Source organism: Astyanax mexicanus, chromosome 18, assembly GCF_023375975.1.
Source record: "Astyanax mexicanus isolate ESR-SI-001 chromosome 18, AstMex3_surface, whole genome shotgun sequence".
Taxonomy (NCBI): domain Eukaryota; kingdom Metazoa; phylum Chordata; class Actinopteri; order Characiformes; family Acestrorhamphidae; genus Astyanax; species Astyanax mexicanus.
This window is the reverse complement of record NC_064425.1, coordinates 17,809,569-17,829,461: the sequence shown is the minus strand read 5'-3', so window position 1 is coordinate 17,829,461 and position 19,893 is coordinate 17,809,569. Positions and strand designations below refer to the sequence as shown.

General features: G+C 36.7%; 1 protein-coding gene across 1 annotated transcript in view; it reads left to right on the top strand.

Annotated features, from left to right (window-relative positions):
• LOC103040601 (alpha-2-macroglobulin) overlaps positions 1 to 19,504 on the top strand; it is a 42,983-nt gene extending 23,479 nt beyond the window's left edge. The window contains exons 6-36 of the mRNA XM_049466945.1: positions 4,003 to 4,055; positions 4,266 to 4,286; positions 4,403 to 4,568; positions 4,660 to 4,744; positions 6,118 to 6,223; positions 6,328 to 6,448; positions 6,533 to 6,642; positions 6,741 to 6,905; positions 6,987 to 7,220; positions 7,346 to 7,558; positions 7,651 to 7,800; positions 13,689 to 13,802; positions 13,950 to 14,046; positions 14,149 to 14,248; positions 14,984 to 15,209; positions 15,297 to 15,426; positions 15,536 to 15,657; positions 15,757 to 15,808; positions 15,921 to 16,004; positions 16,358 to 16,534; positions 16,662 to 16,737; positions 16,840 to 16,996; positions 17,075 to 17,149; positions 17,258 to 17,417; positions 17,552 to 17,742; positions 17,834 to 18,049; positions 18,174 to 18,295; positions 18,700 to 18,781; positions 18,871 to 18,939; positions 19,148 to 19,253; positions 19,342 to 19,504. Coding sequence (XP_049322902.1) covers positions 4,003 to 4,055; positions 4,266 to 4,286; positions 4,403 to 4,568; positions 4,660 to 4,744; positions 6,118 to 6,223; positions 6,328 to 6,448; positions 6,533 to 6,642; positions 6,741 to 6,905; positions 6,987 to 7,220; positions 7,346 to 7,558; positions 7,651 to 7,800; positions 13,689 to 13,802; positions 13,950 to 14,046; positions 14,149 to 14,248; positions 14,984 to 15,209; positions 15,297 to 15,426; positions 15,536 to 15,657; positions 15,757 to 15,808; positions 15,921 to 16,004; positions 16,358 to 16,534; positions 16,662 to 16,737; positions 16,840 to 16,996; positions 17,075 to 17,149; positions 17,258 to 17,417; positions 17,552 to 17,742; positions 17,834 to 18,049; positions 18,174 to 18,295; positions 18,700 to 18,781; positions 18,871 to 18,939; positions 19,148 to 19,253; positions 19,342 to 19,382 — 3,821 coding nt within the window. The 3' untranslated portion in view covers positions 19,383 to 19,504. The remainder of the gene's footprint in view (positions 1 to 4,002; positions 4,056 to 4,265; positions 4,287 to 4,402; positions 4,569 to 4,659; positions 4,745 to 6,117; positions 6,224 to 6,327; positions 6,449 to 6,532; positions 6,643 to 6,740; positions 6,906 to 6,986; positions 7,221 to 7,345; positions 7,559 to 7,650; positions 7,801 to 13,688; positions 13,803 to 13,949; positions 14,047 to 14,148; positions 14,249 to 14,983; positions 15,210 to 15,296; positions 15,427 to 15,535; positions 15,658 to 15,756; positions 15,809 to 15,920; positions 16,005 to 16,357; positions 16,535 to 16,661; positions 16,738 to 16,839; positions 16,997 to 17,074; positions 17,150 to 17,257; positions 17,418 to 17,551; positions 17,743 to 17,833; positions 18,050 to 18,173; positions 18,296 to 18,699; positions 18,782 to 18,870; positions 18,940 to 19,147; positions 19,254 to 19,341) is intronic.
• Positions 19,505 to 19,893: the final 389 nt, after the last annotated feature.

Below are 19,893 nucleotides of genomic sequence, written 5' to 3'. Positions count from 1 at the left end.
GCCCGTTTTCTGCGCATTCTCGCCGCTTTTAGACTCTTTGGTCCGTTTTCTGCTCTACAGTGCGCATTCTCACTGCATATATAGACTCTTTGGTCCGTTTTCTGCGCTACAAGTGCGCAGTCTCGCCACATATATAGACTCTTTGGTCCGTCTTCTGACACCTAGCGTTCAAACTTTGAATCTCATATTATAAAAACCTGTGGGCCAACTTTCATTTCTATAATACCTCGCAGGTCACTCCAAAAAAGGAAACGTGGGCCGAAGTTTGGACACCCCTGCTGTACAGTAACCAATAAACCAATTAGATAATGACTAAGATAAAAAATTCCCACTACTCTGTGCAGAATTCTTTCAGCTGGATGGTGGATTAGTGTCAGTCCAATAAACACACCAGTAAATACACCTAAAGCACATTTAAAACAGATAGAAAAATGATTAAATTGTTAAAATTATTCCAAACAGAATGACCAATCTGAAGCTGTTCTGCACCTGTCCAGATATCTTGGCCCACTCCTGGTGAGGATACTGCTTCTGCCTCCACAAGTTTGAAGGGTGCCTTCTCCAGACTGCATGTTGTAGTTCCATCCACAGATGTTCAATAGGATTTAGATCAGGGTTCATGGTTCATAAAAGGTTGAGGACAACTTTATTTTAATACTACTACAAATACTACTACTAAAACTACTAGTACTGCTTCTACTGCTACAACTACTAATATTACTAACAATAATAAAAATAATAATCAACAAAATAAAGAATAAATGATTAAGCAGTTGTTTCACGGGGTCCATGCGGGTGTGTTTATGTACTAACATGCATAGTTTGTGTCCATAAACATACACTACATCGAGTCTGCTTGCATTCTGTGCCACTGTCCTGTGGAATCAGTTCAGTGCACTATAGAATTAGCTTAATTGTATTCAAATTATGACTACTAAACAATCTTGTAATTCAGAGGATTCAGTGATGTTCAGGATGAAAATGTACACAGAATAAAATGTACAGGGTTCTAAACATATTTATTCACCACAGAATGTGTTCGAGGCGATTCACTGTGAAACCCCATTCATTTTCCCCGTTGAGGAATTTATTTTAGACACGGAACACCAAATATGGCCATACAAGGCCTATAGAATGACACATGACCGCAGTGGCCTATGTAGGGATTATGTTGGTATCTAACCAGTTGTATGTTGGTTGAGGAATCTGGTTAAAAGTCTTAGACAGTGGTGGATCTTCAAAAGAAAAAAGGAATCTGGTAAACAATTTCAAAACACATAGAGCATCAAATGGTTAATGATTAATAAGCGAATGATTCCAAATGTTTAAAGAGATCCTAATGTGGGCTGAACGTCCTTTTAAAAAGTGAGTCCAAATTCTAAACTTGCTGTTTAGAGCTCATCATGTCGGTCGGTGGGCTTCCTGTACGGGAAGGGCTGCTGTTAGCCTGTCTCCTCTTTCTCAATGTCTATGGAGAACCGCCCAGACCGTAAGTAATCCCAAAGTATGTCTATTGGTCAAAAATCTAGTAGTCCATTCTGTAAAAACATATACATGTTGGTTAGTAATCATGTAGACATGTTTTGTGTGGTAGCAAAGAATAAACATACAACATATTTAAAATGTTTGAGGGTCATTTAGTATTAAAATACTTTTGAGATCTTTATAGAACACATTGTGCTTTTTGTGAACTTAAAAATTAACAAAACTTCTAAAGGCATTTATATATATATATATATATATATATATATATATATATATATATATATATATATATATATATATATATATATATATATAAATGATTTTTTTTTTCCTCTTCACAATTACTTTTCACTTTGTGTTGGTCAGTCACACTAAATCCCAATAAATTACATTTCAGATTTTGGGTGTACCATGGAAAAAAATTAAAAGTTAAAGGAATATGAATTCTTTTTTTTTTAAAGCAGAGTAAATATATAATGCTGGAAAAGATTACGAGAACAATTCCTAACTTCAGACTGCATAAGCATGATATTGATCACAGGTGTTTTTCGGTATATATGACCTGAGCCTCACTGTCTACAGTTTTGCAACAGTACTGATCGCTGAGTTGAACAGTTAAACACACAGACTTGCCTTGATCTTTGTACAGTGGATTCTTACATAACCTTCCCCTGGACAGTTATGCATATTACATTACAGTGTTTTGTGAGTTGGGCTCAATTGTTTCTTTATTTTGTTACATCGATACTCTGGCATATTAATTTTCACATAGGGCCAGATTTGTTTGAATTGCTTTTTTCCTTAATAAATTACATCTTTTAAAAATAGATTTTAGTATTTACGGTGGGTATCTTTGTCAAAAGAAATCTGTAAGTATGTATGGCAATGTATTAACCCTTTCATGCATAGAGGTCACTACAGTGTACAGCTGTTTAAAAAAAAAATTTCTTTAAATATGCTTGCAATTTTGGGCACTGCTGCATATAGTCCACTGTAGTGGAAGCTATTGCATCATCCTATACAAAAAAATCCCATTGGTTGGTCATTGTAATGGGAAAAAGAAGTCAATGAAATCAAGATGGCCGGCAGACAGGGAAAACCACCAAACACCTTGGCTATTTTTGTTTCTACCTTTTATAAAATTATATCACCGCAGGTAAAAAAATATATAATTACATCAAGTAACATCTAAGGTGACATATTATGTAAAGATATTCGAAATTTTGATTTTATATTTGAGGGAATTGTAGATTAATCATCTGTCCACTTAATTGTACATCATGCATCATTAGCTATTTTTCAACTTTTATGCAATGTCAATTACTTCCAGTGTTGTTTTTAAAATAATTCATATTGTTTAATGTTTTGGCTGTAAATCAACTTCTTTAATTGAGGAATGTCTGCCAGTACAGACAGTTGCAAGCAGAGAAGTAGGGTCAAGCAGTGGTAGTGAAGGTGAGTCTGGAAATGTTACTGAGGGAGTTGAGGCTGAGGAACGGAGATGAAGGAGATGAGGCTGTTGAAACTAAGGGCACCCCAATATCCAGTATGCCCCTGGAAACCACTGGCCCCAGCTCAAGAAAGTATAAAATGCCAGCACACGAAGAACCAAGTACATCTGCATGCAGTGTCTTGTAGCTTTGTGCCCTGTGTGCTTTGGCAACCATCATAGAAAATAGTCTCAGAAATTAGCAACAAGCTTGATTTGACAGGAAATATGATACATGCTATAAAATACTATAAGAGAATATGCTCACTTAACAGTTCAGAGACTTGACAAGAATACAGTATGATAATACCAGTCACAATCAAGATTCTATAAGGTTCTACGGTTCAGAGACATTTTCTTGTGTCACAATATCCTCCTCAGTTCCACTATTCCAACAGAATACCATATTACAACTGTATAACTGAATTACATTTGTGTTTTTTTTACAACAAAAAATGCATGAAGTACACTTGAGTGGACAGATAAATATTTCTTTATCGAATAAAGATAGAATATATATTTTTTTCAAACCTTGTTTTACATCCCTAAGGATGTATAAAAACACTTAGAAAAAAAATCCTGACTGAGTTTATTATAATTCATGCATGAGAGGGTTAATCAATATGCTAATACATTTTATTTAACGTGTAAACACTGTAGCAAACTTTGTGCTGATCTAAGCACAGCTATAAACTGATTCATATTCAGTGTTTTGCATAAAACTGTAAAAACTGTATGGGTAACCTACAGCCTCTTCATATTGTGGGCCAGAAATATTAGATTTTCCTATAATGGGGAGATTTTGGTGTTTAGAACATTGTTGAAGTGGCTGGAACTGTGCAAATGCAGATGTATAAGATGTATAAAATGTCAGTGGGCCTGATGTTGTGTTTTTCAAATACTATCTAAAATATCACAGTATAAATATAAATTCAGCTATTTATCCCACACACAATAGCAGACTTCAACTAAATTAAAATACACTATTAATACCAAAACAGTTGATACTGACATTTAATTTTTCACAGTGCATTTCAGAGTTGTTACTCTGGATGCTAATTTAGTCCCACTGCAACAAGAGGTAAGATTATTTTTCTATAAAATCTTTTCACAAATAAAAAAAATAATAAATATGTTTTATCAGGTTGATTTAACAAAACGTGTGAGCAACAAAACAAATAAAGTTGTGTCAGCAGGATAATATTTGGGAAAAAATATATATATTTTTGAGCATGCTCATTTTTACAATGTGGTAAAGCTTCATTTTATCTTACTGTCTTTTTCTCTTCAGTACAGCATGGTGACACTTGAGGTGAGCTGGAAAAACTATGTTTATTATATGTTGTCAGTGTATGTAATGTTTATAATTATTTTTTTGTGCTGTCACTGCAATAACTAGGTTATTTTTCATTCTATGGAAAAAAACAGGATAATAAAGGTAACAGGATCGGGCAGTGGATGAATGTTTCCTCAACAATCCTGATCCTGCAGCTTTCTCACCAGCTAAACTCTGAGGCTTCTGAGGGTGTTTACAAACTGGAGGCTAAAACTGGGGATAGGTCGACCTTTCATGACTTTATTGTGAGAAAGTATGGTAAGTGTTAATATTAAAATATTATTCTTTCTTCTGATGATACCATGTAACCATTTCATGTACATTTACTCATGAACTGTTTTACATGTAGTTTTGCCCAGGTTTGAGGTTACATTAAAAGCTCCCAAAGAACAGAGTGTTGCTGAGGAGGAACTGAAGATAGAAGTTTGTGGAAAGTGAGTGATGGTTTCAAAATTAGAATAAAAACAACAAACCCTTATCAGAAAAAAAGATAACCATGTAAACTGTGATGAGATTATTTCTGATAGCTGGTTAAAAAACATGTCTCTAAATCAGCACACAAATCAAGTCCACTGTGTGCTTAATAATATGCAACTTGTGAGTCAGTTAGCTTAACAGAGAAAATAAGAAAAGAAATGTATGGTTCAGTTTACACTGATGTGCCTGAACAGCCAATAACTATTTTATTTTCAAATTGTGTTTATTAATTAATTAATTAATTGCAGGACTTATGAACGAACATTCATTTAGCTAACTAGTTATCTAGAAGCTGCATGTTGTATATATTCAGAATTTAGTACAATACTTTATGTTTATGTATCTATGTTAAAGCAGTTTCTTAACTCTGGTTACTGCCCTGAAATTGTGTGTTTTCCACCCGATCAGCTAATAAACAATCCTTTATTGAGTTTACCTGTTAAAGTCCCCCTATGGACCATAAATCAATCATTGTGTATATCAGTTGTGTGATCACTGATCTGCTTTTGTCATATGGATATATACCCTACGCCCTTGAGTCTGTTTAATGTAAAACTAGATATTTTCAAACATTACTCAACTATTTTAGTTAGGTGAGTTAGTTGAATATTTGTGGCCACATGTACATCTAAACAGAAATCTTTGAGTTAAATGAGCTTATAATAACTGAGTTTAGATTGTTGCCATTGCCCACTTCTTTTCCATTGGCTTTTGGCACCATCTACTTGTATACTGGGTGTATCACCATCAGTGTGTAGTGATTTCCTTCAGATAACCTCAGGTAAACTTGTAGATCATATATTAGACTTAACTCCCTGGCCTCTATGTTGGAAGCTGTAGGAGCAAGCATAAAATTCTGAGTTTGACTGTGTTGATTGTATATTGTTCACTCTATAGCATATATTTAACTCTATAACTATATTTAACTTTGCTATAATGGACCATGTCTGTGTGACGCGGGGGAGGGTGTGAACTGAGATTTATGTTGCTTGGGGCACAGTTCAGTACAGCTTAAGATTGTTCTTCAACCAGGTCCCCCGCCGCAGCTAAGGTGAGTGATAAAGAAGGGGGTGTTTATGGGGTGATGAATCTGATTGCATATAGCTTACCCTCACCCTCTTCTCATACAGTATGAGTGAAGGAACTGTGAATAGTGTCTGTAAGGTAAGGTAAGGTTTCTCAAAAGTAAAAATATATATTTTGGATAAACCCCCTGAATAAAAGGTGAAAAAACTAACCACTGATCTCACAGTCATTAATATACTGTGTACAGGAAAAAAATACATTTAAAACACTGTCTGCTTATTTCAAAGTTTATATATTTTTTCAGGTACACATATGGAAAGCCGGTACCCGGCGAGGCACTGTTAGAAGTGTGCCAGCCTTATTATACCGGTGCACAATTGATTATGCCATGCCTGAGTGAAAATATAAAGGTGCGTATTTATGCAACACTTTAACAGAGGACAGAAGATTTTCATACTTCCTATATTGCAAATGATCTGACCAAGTGTTTGCTTTTCGGGGGGGTTTCTTGCAGATGGATGAGGGTGGCTGTGCATCCCATGTGTTCAACTTGTCTCTCTTCAGCAATTCTGTATTGGAACACAATTTTAGAAATTCTCTTTACATTAATGTTGTAATGACGGAGGAAGGGACGAGTAAGTCAATTGCAGAAAAAGAAAAATAGAAAGACATAATGATTTAAATAATATCTATCGAATTAACTTGTTCATTTTTTCTAGGTATTTCCATGTCCAAATCTGAGCGTACAAGTTTTACTTATGAAATTGGCAAAGCTGAATTTCTTGATTTACCCAAAAACTTTGAACGAGACACAGTTATTGAAGGGAAAGTACGTGTTTTTAGATTCTAAGAAATAATTCATGTTTTTATTACTATTCTGATGAGCTTTGGGTTGTCTTACACTTTCATCACAATTCTTGTTTAAAGATCAAAGTTGTAACCTATGGTGGAAAACCAATTCCAAACAAGGAAGTTTATCTATTGAAAGGATGGTCCCCAACACTACTTCTTAACCTTACTACAGATGATAATGGATTGGCCAAATTTGCTGTTGATGCACCTGCTGAGCCTGAAACTGAGATTTCATTGTTGGTATGGTATGATGCCTGAAAGATTAGTTGAAATATGTATAATTTGTGTCTTTGCTAAAATCGTTCTTTTATTGTCATCTAGGCCAGCGTTTATCCAGGCAACCAATACCATGGATACAGAGAACCTTTCTTTGAACACAGTTATGCACACATTCGATTCCTCCAACCGGCTACACCTTACAGTCCAGTGTACAGTAAAATATCAATAGAGAGCTTAGAAGAACCAATCAAGTGTGACTCTGAGGTGTCTGTAAATTTTAAGTACTACATTATCGGTGAAAGCACTAAGAATTACAGCACTGATCTCATTTACACGGTGAGTTCATGCAGTAATATTGTACACTGAAATATTGAGCACTAGTATTTCCTATATTCTGACAGCTCTTAGTGAATCACAGTAAACTGTTGATCACTATTGTGATTTTTGTCTCTTTTTTCCAGGTCATTTCCAGAGGAGTCATTGTCCATCATGGCTATGAAAAGGTTGAAGTGAAAGAGTCCAGAGAACTCACAGAGGGAAGAGTATCCTTTAAACTGTCTGTGGTTCCTGAGATGGCTCCTGTAGTGCAGGTTCTGGTGTATGGAGTACTGCCCAGTGAGAACGTCATCGCTGCTAGCAGGGGGTTTATAGTGGACAAATGTTTCACAAACAAAGTAAAGAAGCACATTTAGATCTTTTATTTTTGCTCCTATGCATCCAGATGTTTGGTGTCTCTTAGTAAAGGTGTTTCTATCTTGATCTTCAGGTATCGCTGCAGTTCTCTCCTACTGAAGCAGTTCCTGGTGAGGAAAACTATCTCCAGCTCTCAGCTCTGCCTGGTTCACTGTGTGCTCTCAGTGCTGTGGATCAGAGTGTGTTCATCTTGGAGCCAGGAAAACGACTGAATGCTGACACGGTAATGTTCTGTTTTGGATTGTTTTTAACTTTATAAAGTAACTGTATTGTACGTTTAAGGTTGTTTTCACACCTGTAGAGTTTGTTTTTTTGGTCCGGATCAGTTGATGAGTTTGCTTAGTTGGAGTTTTGGTCTCGTCTGGTTTCACACAGACATAAAACTAAACGCACCAAAATGCGCACCAATAAACCACACAAGCAGGCTGTGTCCTCTGATTGGTCAGAGCTGTGTGGCATGGGAATAAATATACATATACGAGGAAAATAAATATAGCAAGAAGATTCTGTGTTCCAGCGCGTATATCTGTGCTGTAACACTGAACGCTGAAACGCTACGCTGTCAAACACAGTGTTTGGACGTGCAGCGCAGATGTAGACATAGTAAACCGAGTCACGAGGCTGCAAGCTGTGAACGCAACACAGTCCACCCGTGCACCAGCTGTGGTAATTAGCATTATCTGTCTAATATATCAGTTTAAACTGCGCCTAATCAGCAGTTTACCTCTAATAAATAAACTATATTTAATAGCTCGATCGTATCGAGAACGGATTACATTCTCACCACAAGCGAACCGCTGCAGAGTTCGTTTGTGACTAACCTCCTCTAGCTGATCTCGGCCCGGTTCTTTTGAAACTACATTTACGATCAGTAATAAATAAAATGCAACATACACTTTTAAAGAACTATTCTTTTTCCCAGCAAGTACTACAGTTATACAATGACAGCTGCCATTTCTCAGCCTTTTTCAGCCATTGCATTTAAAGTTTGAAAGTGATTTGCTAATTAAAATAAAGGGTAACACTTTATAATACTGTTCCATAGTTAATAGGTAACTAAGCAGGAACTAAGCAGTAACTAATTAATAGTGCTGCATTAACACCTAAATATTTTCTATTAACTACCAGGGAGTACTGAATAATTACTCAGTAAATAGTACTGAACTAATGATTATAGTAGTTCACAATAATTACTGAGACTTACATATCTCCCAGAGAACTACTTACTAATTATGTCTCCTTTATAATAACTATTCATTAATTACTGCTCAAATCAACATTAATTACTGAAAACCCTTACATCCCACCTGGGGAACTATATATCTAAATCAGGCATATTTGAGTTAAATGCATATTAATTCAAGGCATATTTGAATAAGCAAGTGACACCATTTGTAGTAGTAGTAGTTAATTACCTTATTATCCTCAGTTCCTTCCAAATATTAGCAACATATAGTAAAATACTACAGGGTGTATGACTCATCATTTTTGAAAGAAAAAAACAACGCTATAACGTAATTATTATTGCATAGAAGACATTGATGAAGGTTCTCCAGAAGGCATCTAAGACTCTAAGAATGACTGTAAGACTGTAATAATGTAACAATCATTGCTTTAATATGAGGTATCAGCCTTATAAAAGTGCATCTTCAGCGTTTGCAGTCTCACAGAGATTTATTTCTCCGCGCATTATTAGGGTAATTACGGTAATTTCACAGCGGACGCAGCTCTCCTGGTCCTTCCTGTAAATTCTCTGCTGTGCTGCTTCTGCTGCTGCTGGAGGAGGATTAAGAGAAACTCTGCTGCTCTCATATTTCTGCATTTGATTGAAAATAAACTAGTAATCAAGATATTGAGATCTTTTCCAGCTGATTTTACCCCCGGATCAGAGGAGGACTCTTTGTGGGTTGTTAACCAGCTTTAGGATGTGTGTTAGCTAGGTTAGCTAAGTTGTGTGTGTAGTTAGCGTTAGCCAGCTAAGTTAGCTAGGTTATGTGTGTGTTAGTTAACTGGCTAAGTTAGCTAGGTTATGTGTGTGTTAGTTAACTGGCTAAGTTAACTAGGTTATGTGTGTGTTAGTTAAATGGCTAAGTTAGCTAGGTTATGTGTGTGTTAGTTAACAAGTTTAAATGTGTGTTAGTTAGCTAGGTTATGTGTATTCGTTTGCTAGATAAGTTAACTTTTATGTGTGGGTTAGTTAGCTAGGTTATATGTGTGTTAGTCAAGCTAAGTTAGCTAGAGGAAATGTGTGTGTTAGCTAGGTTACTATTGTTAGCAGTTGGGGTTGGATCTTTGCCTGCCGGGAGACGGGCGGCAGTGGTGGGTCTGCGTGACGTCACCCGCCAGCCACTTTTTCATCGACCCGGCAGTGCCAGGCACGTACCCGGCAGTACTAAAAACTGACAGGGGGCTTGCTGACAGTACGCCGGCAGTTTTAAAAACTGTCAGGGAGCGTCCTGACAGTACGCCGGCAGTATTAAAAACTGTCAGGGAGCTTCCTGACAGTACGCCGGCAGTTTTAAAAACTGTCAGGGAGCTTCCTGACAGTACGCCGGCAGTTTTAAAAACTGACAGGGGGCTAGCTGACAGTACGCCGGCAGTATTAAAAACTGTCAGGGAGCTTGCTGTCAGCATGCCGGCACTACTAAAAACTGTCAGGGGGCTTGCTCACAGTACGCCGGCACTATTAAAAACTGTCAGGGAGCTTGCTGACAGTATGCCAGCAGTTTTAAAAACTGTCAGGTAGCTTCCTGACAGTATGCCGGCACTACTAAAAACTGTCAGGGAGCTTCCTGACAGTACGCCGGCAGTATTAAAAACTGCCAGGGAGCTTCCTGACAGTAGGGGGCTTCCTGACAGTACGCCGGCACTACTAAAAACTGTCAGGGAGCTTCCTGACAGTACGCCAGCAGTATTAAAAACTGCCAGGGAGCTTGCTGACAGTACGCCGGCACTATTAAAAACTGTCAGGGAGCTTCCTGACAGTACGCCGGCACTATTAAAAACTGTCAGGGAGCTTCCTGACAGTACGCCGGCAGTTTTAAAAACTGTCAGGGAGCCTGCTGACAGTACGCCGGCAGTTTTAAAAACTGTCAAGGAGCTAGCCTAGGATGGACTCTTTCATATGGGAGTGGACCTGTTTTGGCATTATGGAAAAATCATGAGAAATTTAATTTTAAGCATGAATAATAAAAATAAATAAATAATATAAAATAAACAATACAGTGAATTTTTCCCAAACTTGCAGGAGTCATAGCCTAGGATGGACTCTTTCAAATGGTAGTGGACCTGGTTTGGCATTATGGGGAAATCATGAGAAATTAAATTTTAAGCATGAATAATAAAAATAAATAAATAATATAAAATAAACAATACAGTGAATTTTTCCCAAACTTGCAGGAGTCATAGCCTAGGACAGACTCTTTCAAATTGTAGAGATCATGAGATCATGAGAAATTTAATTTTAAACATGAATAAAATAATAATAATAATAATAATATAAAATAAACAATACAGTGAAATTTGCCGAAACTTGCAGAGGTGATAGCCTCTGGGTAGAATAAAAATGAATAAAAAAAAGGACATAGGACAGATTCTTTCAAATGGTAGTGGATCTATTTTGGCATTATGGGAAAATCATGAGAATTTTAATTTTAAACATGAATAAAAAACAATAATAATAATAATAATAATAATAATATAAAATAAAAAATACAGTGAAATTTGCCCAAACTTGCAGAGGTGACAGCCTATGTTGTACTCTTTCAAATGGTAGTGGACCAGTTTTGGCATTATGGGAAAATCATGAAAAATTTAATTTTAAACACGCATACAATTTTTTTATTAATATAAAATAAACCATACAGTGAAAATTGCCCACACTTGCAGAAGTGATAGTCTAGGATGGACTCTTTTACAAGGTACTGGATCTGTTTTGTTTTTTTGGGAAACTCATGAGAAATTTAATTTGAAGCATGGATTGAAAAAAGTAATATTAATATAAAACTCTCTCTCTCTCTCTCTCTTAAACACTGATGGGATATTATATCAAATAGATAATGTACTGCACAAAATATACAGTGAGGTGAGTTATTTTAATCCGTTTTTTCTCGTTTCTGGGCTTAATGTATGTCTGAATTAATATAATAGACTGAAACGTGTCGGTCTCCCGTTCTCTGTGTTTTTTAAGCGTGCTCTCCGCCTGCGCGGCTGTTTACCGTAAAATCGCACGTATACGCGCATCTAAATGTAAAGCGCGGATGACTTGTCTGAGAATTTCCGAAGCGCGGATAGCTTGACTCCGGTCTTACTGTCAGCAAGCTCCATGACAGTTTTTAAAACTGCCGGCGTACTGTCAGGAAGCTCCCTGACAGTTTTTAATACTGCCGGTGTACTGTCAGCTAGCCCCCTGACAGTTTTTAGTAGTGCCGGTGTACTGTCAGCTAGCTCCCTGACAGTTTTTAGTAGTGCCGGCGTACTGTCAGGAAGCTACCTGACAGTTTTTAGTACTGCCGGGTACGTGCCTGACACTGCCGGGTCGATGAAAAAGTGGCTGGCGGGTGACGTCACGAAGACCCACCACTGCCGCCCGTCTCCCGTCAGGCAGAGATCCAACCCCCTCTCATTGTTAGCTAGACACACACTTTAAATGTGTGTGTTAGTTAACTAGGTTAAATGTGTGTGTGTGTGTGTTAGTTAGCTAGGTTAAATGTGTGTTATTATTATTATTATTATTATTAATGTATATTTCCCTTTATAATACTGTGACATGATTTGCAGTAACTCCTAAAGAAGAACACAGTAACTCCTCAGTAATTAGTAATTAGTTAACATGTTTCTCACTTTATAATACTGTGGTATGATCTGCAGTAACTCCTAAAGAAGAACACAGTAACTCCTCAGTCATTAGTAATGGGTTACCATGTGCTGCTGTTAACTCCCGAAAAAAGAAGACAGGGACCCCTTATTAATTATCTATGAAGAACACAGGGATGCCTAGTTCGTTATCTAACACAAATATTTATTCATTTAAACATGATTTCCCCCAGAATAAAGATGTAGGACACAGCCTAGAGTAAAGCTGTATGTGAGCCATCATTTCTACTGAGCACATCACCAGGAGGACTGAAGAAGAGCACAGGTTTAGAATAAACACCTGTAACACACTGACAGAACATTACAAAAATGGGGGTTAAGCAGACTACTGCACATTTCAGTGTGTCTAACATTTGGAAGATATTGAGCATAGTAAGGTAAGTAAGGTTAATATATGATAAGTGGTGTCACTGATTTTAATATCACCACTGATAGAATAACCTGCAGCAGCAGATAAACACACTGATAGAGGCTAGCGGTCCGGCGCTGTGGAATTACCGTAATTACCCTAATAATGAGCACTTGAAAGTCTGTGAGTCTGCAAGGCTAAAGATGAACGTTTATAAGGTTGGTGCTGAAAATTAAACCAGTGACCATTAAAACAAAATTGAGTACAGTCAGTCTTAGAGTCTTCTGGAGAACATAAATAATGTCTACTATGTAATAATATTACGTTATAAAGTTTTTTTTTTTCTTTCAAAAATGGGGTTTAAGCTGATTACGACACACTGTAGTATTTTACTATATGTTGCTAATATTTGGTAATGATGGTAATTAAGGTTACTACTACTACAAATGGTGTCACTCAAATATGCCTTTAATATCACCACTGATAGAATAATTGTTTGTGTAGACTGATTTAGATCTATAGTTCCCCAGGTGGCATGTAAGGGGTTTCAGTAGTTAATGTTGATTTGAGCAGTAATTAATGAATAGTTATTATAAAGGAGACATAATTAGTAAGTAGTTCTCTGGGAGATATGTAAGTCTCAGTAATTATTGTGGAGTTAATAGTGAACTATTATAATCATTAGTTCAGTACTATTTACTGAGTAATTATTCAGTACTTCCTGGTAGTTAATAGAAAATATTTAGGTATTAATGCAGCACTATTAATTAGTTACTGCTTAGTTACCTATTAACTATGGAACAGTATTAAAAAGTGTTACCAAATAAAGTATTAAAATAGAAAGTATTTGTGTGTTGTGAGATTGATTATATTGTTTTTGTCATCAGGTCTTCAGATTGTTGCCATTCCTTTATTCATACGAGGTTGAAGATCAGCCGGAATGTCTGCATGTTAGACCTCGACGAGCTTCAACAAGCGACTCTGCTTACGATAGCATAAAGGTAACTGCTTGTTAAATCTACTGCAGTGTTTGAGCAAGTGGTGCTTTATGTAATATTTTAAATTAGTATGTATACACAACAAGATTCATTTCATTTTCACCAAACTATGTCATACTGTATGAATAATAATGTTTCATCTCTTCACAGTTTGTGGGACTTAAGTTGGTGACTAATCTGGTTGTTAGACAACCTGAGTGTTTGATCTACAAAGGCATACAGTATTTTCGCAGCCATGATTATGGTGGTAAGGGATGTTGTTAATGTACATCTCTTAATCTTAATGGATTTACTGTGTAAAATATGCTGATTGATTGATTGTTTTTTGTTGGCTTGAGCTATTCAACAGGTGGCCTTGCTTATGGACAGGCAGGTGGTTATAGTGAACCTGTTCAAACCGTTCGCAGTTTTTTCCCAGAAACCTGGATTTGGCAACTTGTTGAAGTGGGGTAATATATTTGTGTGTTTTTTATTATTTGATGTGTTTAAATTTAATAAAATATGTTTGTATGCTAATCTTTTCCACGTTTGTCATAGACTGTGAGGAAGCCATCTATAGCGCTGTATTTTTGGTTTGCTTTCTTTTTGCATATTTGCCCAATTGAAATGTTTTAGATCTCATTAAATTTTAATATAATATATATAACACAGATTAACAAATTGAGCAGATTTTTAAATGAAGGTAAAACATAAATCAACCCTGGAAAAAAGTAATTAGCCTGCTACACACTGTACAGGGTTTCAGTTACTTTGTTTTGCGTTTGTATTTAAATCTCTTCTACGTGATATCATGTGGTGCTTTTTGAGACCTTCTAGGCTATAAATGCAGTTAACACAGTTAGTACAAAATGCCGTGAGGTCTATCCCCTCAGGCATTCATTTTTTTAAACAAGGCCGAAAACATAAATATTTATTTTAACGTGCTTTACCAAAAAATGACTTAATTACTAACTATATACTTTTTACTGTATTGCCATGCTAAATTTGTTAATTAGTTGATTTTTATTAGCTAAGGGGTGACACAGGTGTTGATCGGAACCTTAAATCATTCTTAATCTGAACGTGATAGATAATTGTGTGATCTTTACCTTGAACTAAAATTTGTTGGATAATCTGAAACATATAAATGTGATTAATAAATTAATATTAGGATAAGATAATAAGCCAGTGCTGTTTTCTCACAGTGATTCTGGATCAGCTCAGGTTCCTGTCACTGTTCCTGACACCATCACCACTTGGGAGATGGACACTTTCTGTCTGTCCTCTAGAGGTGTGGGAGTGGCTCCTGCTGCTCAGCTTCGTGTCTTCCAGCCCTTCTTCCTGGAGCTCTCTCTGCCCTACTCCATCATCCGGGGAGAAGAGTTTGAGCTGAAGGCCACTGTCTTCAACTATCTCTCCAAGTGCATTATGGTACTGTATGATCCACCCTGTGTGTCTTCAACAGTCTCTCATCATTTAACATCCACAGTGAGCTGATCTCCTGTGTTTGCCTGACAGGTTAAAGTGACTCCAGCTCCTTCCTCAGACTACACTCTAAAAGCCTCCTCCTCTGATGAGCAGTATTCATCCTGTCTGTGTGCAAATGGTAGAAAGACCTTCAGATGGACTCTCGTTCCCTCTGTGCTCGGTAAGAGTTCTGAAGCTTCTCATGTTTATTATTTAATTTAACATTATCTTACATTTCTGTTGTTCTCAACACTAATAAACTCCTCTCTGAATCTTCTGCTGTGTGATAGGGGTCTTGAACGTGACGGTCAGTGCTGCAGCAGAACCGTCACAGGCTTTGTGTGACAATGAGATTGTGAGTGTTCCTGAAAGAGGACGCATTGACACAGTCACACGAAGCCTGCTGGTGAAGGTAGGCCTTCAAAAACAATAAAAGAACTCCAGGTTTGTTAGTAGGACTATAAGCTGTAGAATTATGAATTTTAATAACTTATACAGTTTTCTCATGCAGGCTGAAGGAACTGAAAAGACCAAGAGCCAGAGTTGGTTGCTGTGTCCACAAGGTAAAGTTCTTTTCTGATCTTTTCCTGTTCATTTTGAGGCAGTATTTATATAATCTTAGTGAACACTACTTTACCGCCCTGTAGTGCCACTAACTGACCATTAAATTAACAGGAAACAGTGTTTCAGAGGAGCTGGAGCTGACTCTTCCTGAAGATGTGATAGGAGGTTCAGCACGAGCTTCTGTTTCAGTGCTTGGTAAGAAAACATTAAGAACTCTATACACACACACACACATATATATATATAAATATATATATATATATATATATATATATATATATATTTTTTTTTCCTTTGTTGTTTTTTTCAATGCTTTATTCCCTGTTGTATTACATTTGTATGCTTTAAGAATTGGTACAAAATTGTATTTAAAGATTTATCTTTTTGTATTGATTTGATGGGGACTGGTGAAAACTGAAGCTAACAATTGTCCTGACAGTATGCTGCGTTGTATGCTTATTTATTCAAGGTGTTCTGCACCATTGCATATTGTTTGTAAAGTAATATTAATATAAAGTAAGCTGTTGTTGTGTTTTGTTTTGTTGTAGGAGACATTCTGGGCCGTGCACTAAAGAATATTGATGGGTTGTTGAAGATGCCGTATGGCTGTGGAGAACAAAACATTGCTCTCCTCTCTCCCAATATCTACATTCTTCAGTACCTGGAGAACACTCAACAGCTCACCCCAGCCATCCGAGAGAAAGCTACTGGCTTCCTTAAGAGTGGTGAGAGAACCTACCACAGCTTTATGAATAAGATTTTTTTCATGGTGACACTTTGTGTATTGATTAATACTCATAAGACTCTGCATTTCAGATCTGATTATGCTAAGATGTTTTTTACTTTATGCAGGATATCAGAGACAGTTAAACTACAAGCATGTCAATGGTGCGTACAGCACATTTGGAAGAGGAGAAGAAAATACATGGTGAATCAGTGCACACAGCTTGTACACGTGACAAATGCTTAAAAAAATCTAATCTATATTGCTATATTGCATTTTTAAATATGAATCCCTTTTCACCACCAGGTTAACCGCCTTTGTCTTGAGGACTTTTGGAAAAGCACAGCGCTACATATTTATTGATCCAAAGAACATTGACCAAACAAAGCAATGGCTGATCAGTAAACAAGGACCAGACGGCTGTTTTATTAGACAAGGAAGACTATTCAACAACAGAATGAAGGTATGATACTAGTTAATTGTTACCAAGTGATATAAATACATTGGTTTCTGTATAAAGTAACAGTGTGATGTATTATAGGGTGGTGTAAATGATAATGTGACCATCACTGCTTACATCACTGCATCACTTCTTGAATTGGGCCATAAAGCAGAGGTAAAGTGGGAACTTTTATTTTGGTTAAAGATGAGAAATGTCCCCTAAGTGCTGCTTTACTAAACTGTTGTATGTTCTTCTATACCCTAATCGATATTTTGTTTACAGGATCCTTTGGTGATTAAAGGGTTATCATGTTTAAAATCATCTCTTGGTACGATAAACACCTACGCTACCGCTCTGCTGGCCTACACTTTCAGTCTGGCTGGAGAAAATGAAATCCGAGGGCAGCTGCTTAAGAAACTGGATGGTGATGCCATTTCAGGAGGTATGGATTGATCATACTTTGTGATCAATAAACTGTTGGAAATGTTGGGCTTATAGGGTTATGATTCCTCTCTTATAATCTTAACAAACTAATGAGCTTTAACCCCATCTTTTATTTTTCTATTTTAATTGCAGATGGTCGTCTTCACTGGTCTCAGTCTGCATCTGAAGACTCTGACTCCTTGTCAGTGGAGATCAGCTCCTACGTGTTGTTAGCTGTTCTCTCTACAGATAAACTCTCTAATGCTGATTTGGGCTATGCTAACAGGATTGTCAGCTGGCTGGTGAGGCAGCAGAATCCCTATGGAGGCTTCTCCTCCACACAGGTACTAATACTACCATTCAGTCTGTGTTCTGACCTGCCTGTGCTGTCGTGTTGATGTGTTTAATTCATCATTGTGTTTGTGTTCAGATCAGGACACAGTGGTGGCCCTCCAGGCTCTGGCTCTGTACTCCACCAAAGTGTACAGCTCAGACGGCTCCAGCACTGTAACTGTGCAGTCAGCAGATAAAGAGACTCACAGCTTTGAAGTGAATCAGAACAACAAGTTACTGTACCAGGAGAAATCCCTACAAAATGTTCCTGGAAAATACAGTGTTTTAGTGAATGGCACTACCTGTGCCTCAGTTCAGGTCAGTGTATGTCTTTTGTGATTTATGTGCAGTTGATGAAAGCATGAAGCGGTCTGTGCAGCGTAATGCAGCTGTCAATTTTGTTATTTTTCTGTTGCACTTCTTCCTCTCCCCCTAAATGCAGATAGCTCTTTTCTACAATGTACCCACACTTACTGTACCCACTACACTGAGTGTGAAGAATGAAGTCGGCGGAAATTGCACAAAGTCATTTGGATACACGCTGTCTCTCAACTTAACAATCAAGTAAGATCTATTGGCTTTTGTGTTTTGAAGAGCTTATAGCTAATAAAATGAAACTATGTAAAATTAGCTTTAGATGATGATCAGTCACCAGTGTAAAATATGCAGTGGTGAGACCTTTAGTATTTTAGACAGAAGGAAACATTAGGTTTATTAGCGCAGCAGGTCATCATGCTAACTATGTTGATTCCTATGATTTACGCAATGCGGAAAACATACATAATCCCTGCAGTCTGACATAATATTGTAATATCAACCACCTGTTAAATAAGTACACAATATATATATATATATATATATATATATATATATATATATATATATATATATATATATATATATATATATATATATGTATATATATGTCCTCCTTGTAAGTAATTTTTTTTTCTTTTGTTTCCCCTTAGATATGATGGAGTATTAAACTACACTAACATGGCCATAGTAGATATAAAACTCCTGTCAGGATTTACAGCAGATCCCACTTTTGTAAGTTTTTTTAAATATGTATATCATGAGATATTCTGTTAAAATATGTATTAATTATTTGCAAAGAAGTAATCCTGTTGTGTTTTCAGCTAACATACTTCCCACTGGTGGAGCGAGTCGATTCCAAAAATGACCATGTGCTCATGTATCTGAAAGAGGTAAGAAAAACAGTGTAATTTCAGTTACAGTGCACATTTATACATAATGCAAGGTGATACAAGGTACTGTTTGCTGTTTATGTACATTCTAAACATAATATTTAAAGAAATTAAAAGTAAAATGTATTCCATATGCATACTGAGAATAGGAAATACCCCGAAAATAAACAATTAAGATATTTTACAGTCTGGTGTTTCTGTTTTTCAGCTTCCACGGAATAGTCCTGTGACCTATCATCTACATATTAAACAAGAGCTGCCAGGGAAGAACCTCAAACCAGCTGTGATCAAAGTTTATGATTACTACCAACCAAGTAAGAGATTTCCAGTCTTCAGAATTCTGACACTATTACTGTAACTGTGTTGATTTTAGTTACTGATTTTAACGTCTTTTTTATTCAGGTGACCAGTCTGAAACCGAGTATTCCTCCCCCTGTGTGTAAACCTTCACACCTGCAGCTGCACAGTGAAAAGACAGAAGGAACTTGGATGTGTATTTTGCTTATCTTATCCTGACTTAAGACTTGTTTGTATGACCTGTTATAAATTACAATATAAAATTAAACCAAGAGTGTGCCTGCACAACATTCCTACACACAAAGCAAACACTGAGCCTGCAATACAGTAAATGTACAGTAGAGTACAAATTACCCAAAACAAATTCTATGCATCCAATTTTATTATTGCATTGCCTGGTCAAAAAAAAGAAATAAAGTGGACACCAAAAAAAAAAGGTCACACACTAATTTTGTCATGCAGTCACTGTTTCAGGCATTGTTTTAATAAGCTTCTGCAGTGTCACAATATTTATTTCAATCCAGTGTTGCATTAATTTTTCACCAAGATCTTGCAGCACATCCCAAAGATTCTTAATGAAGTTAAGGTCTGGACTCTGTGGTGAACAATCCATGTGTGAACAATCCAAATGATGATCTCATGCTCTCTGAATCACTC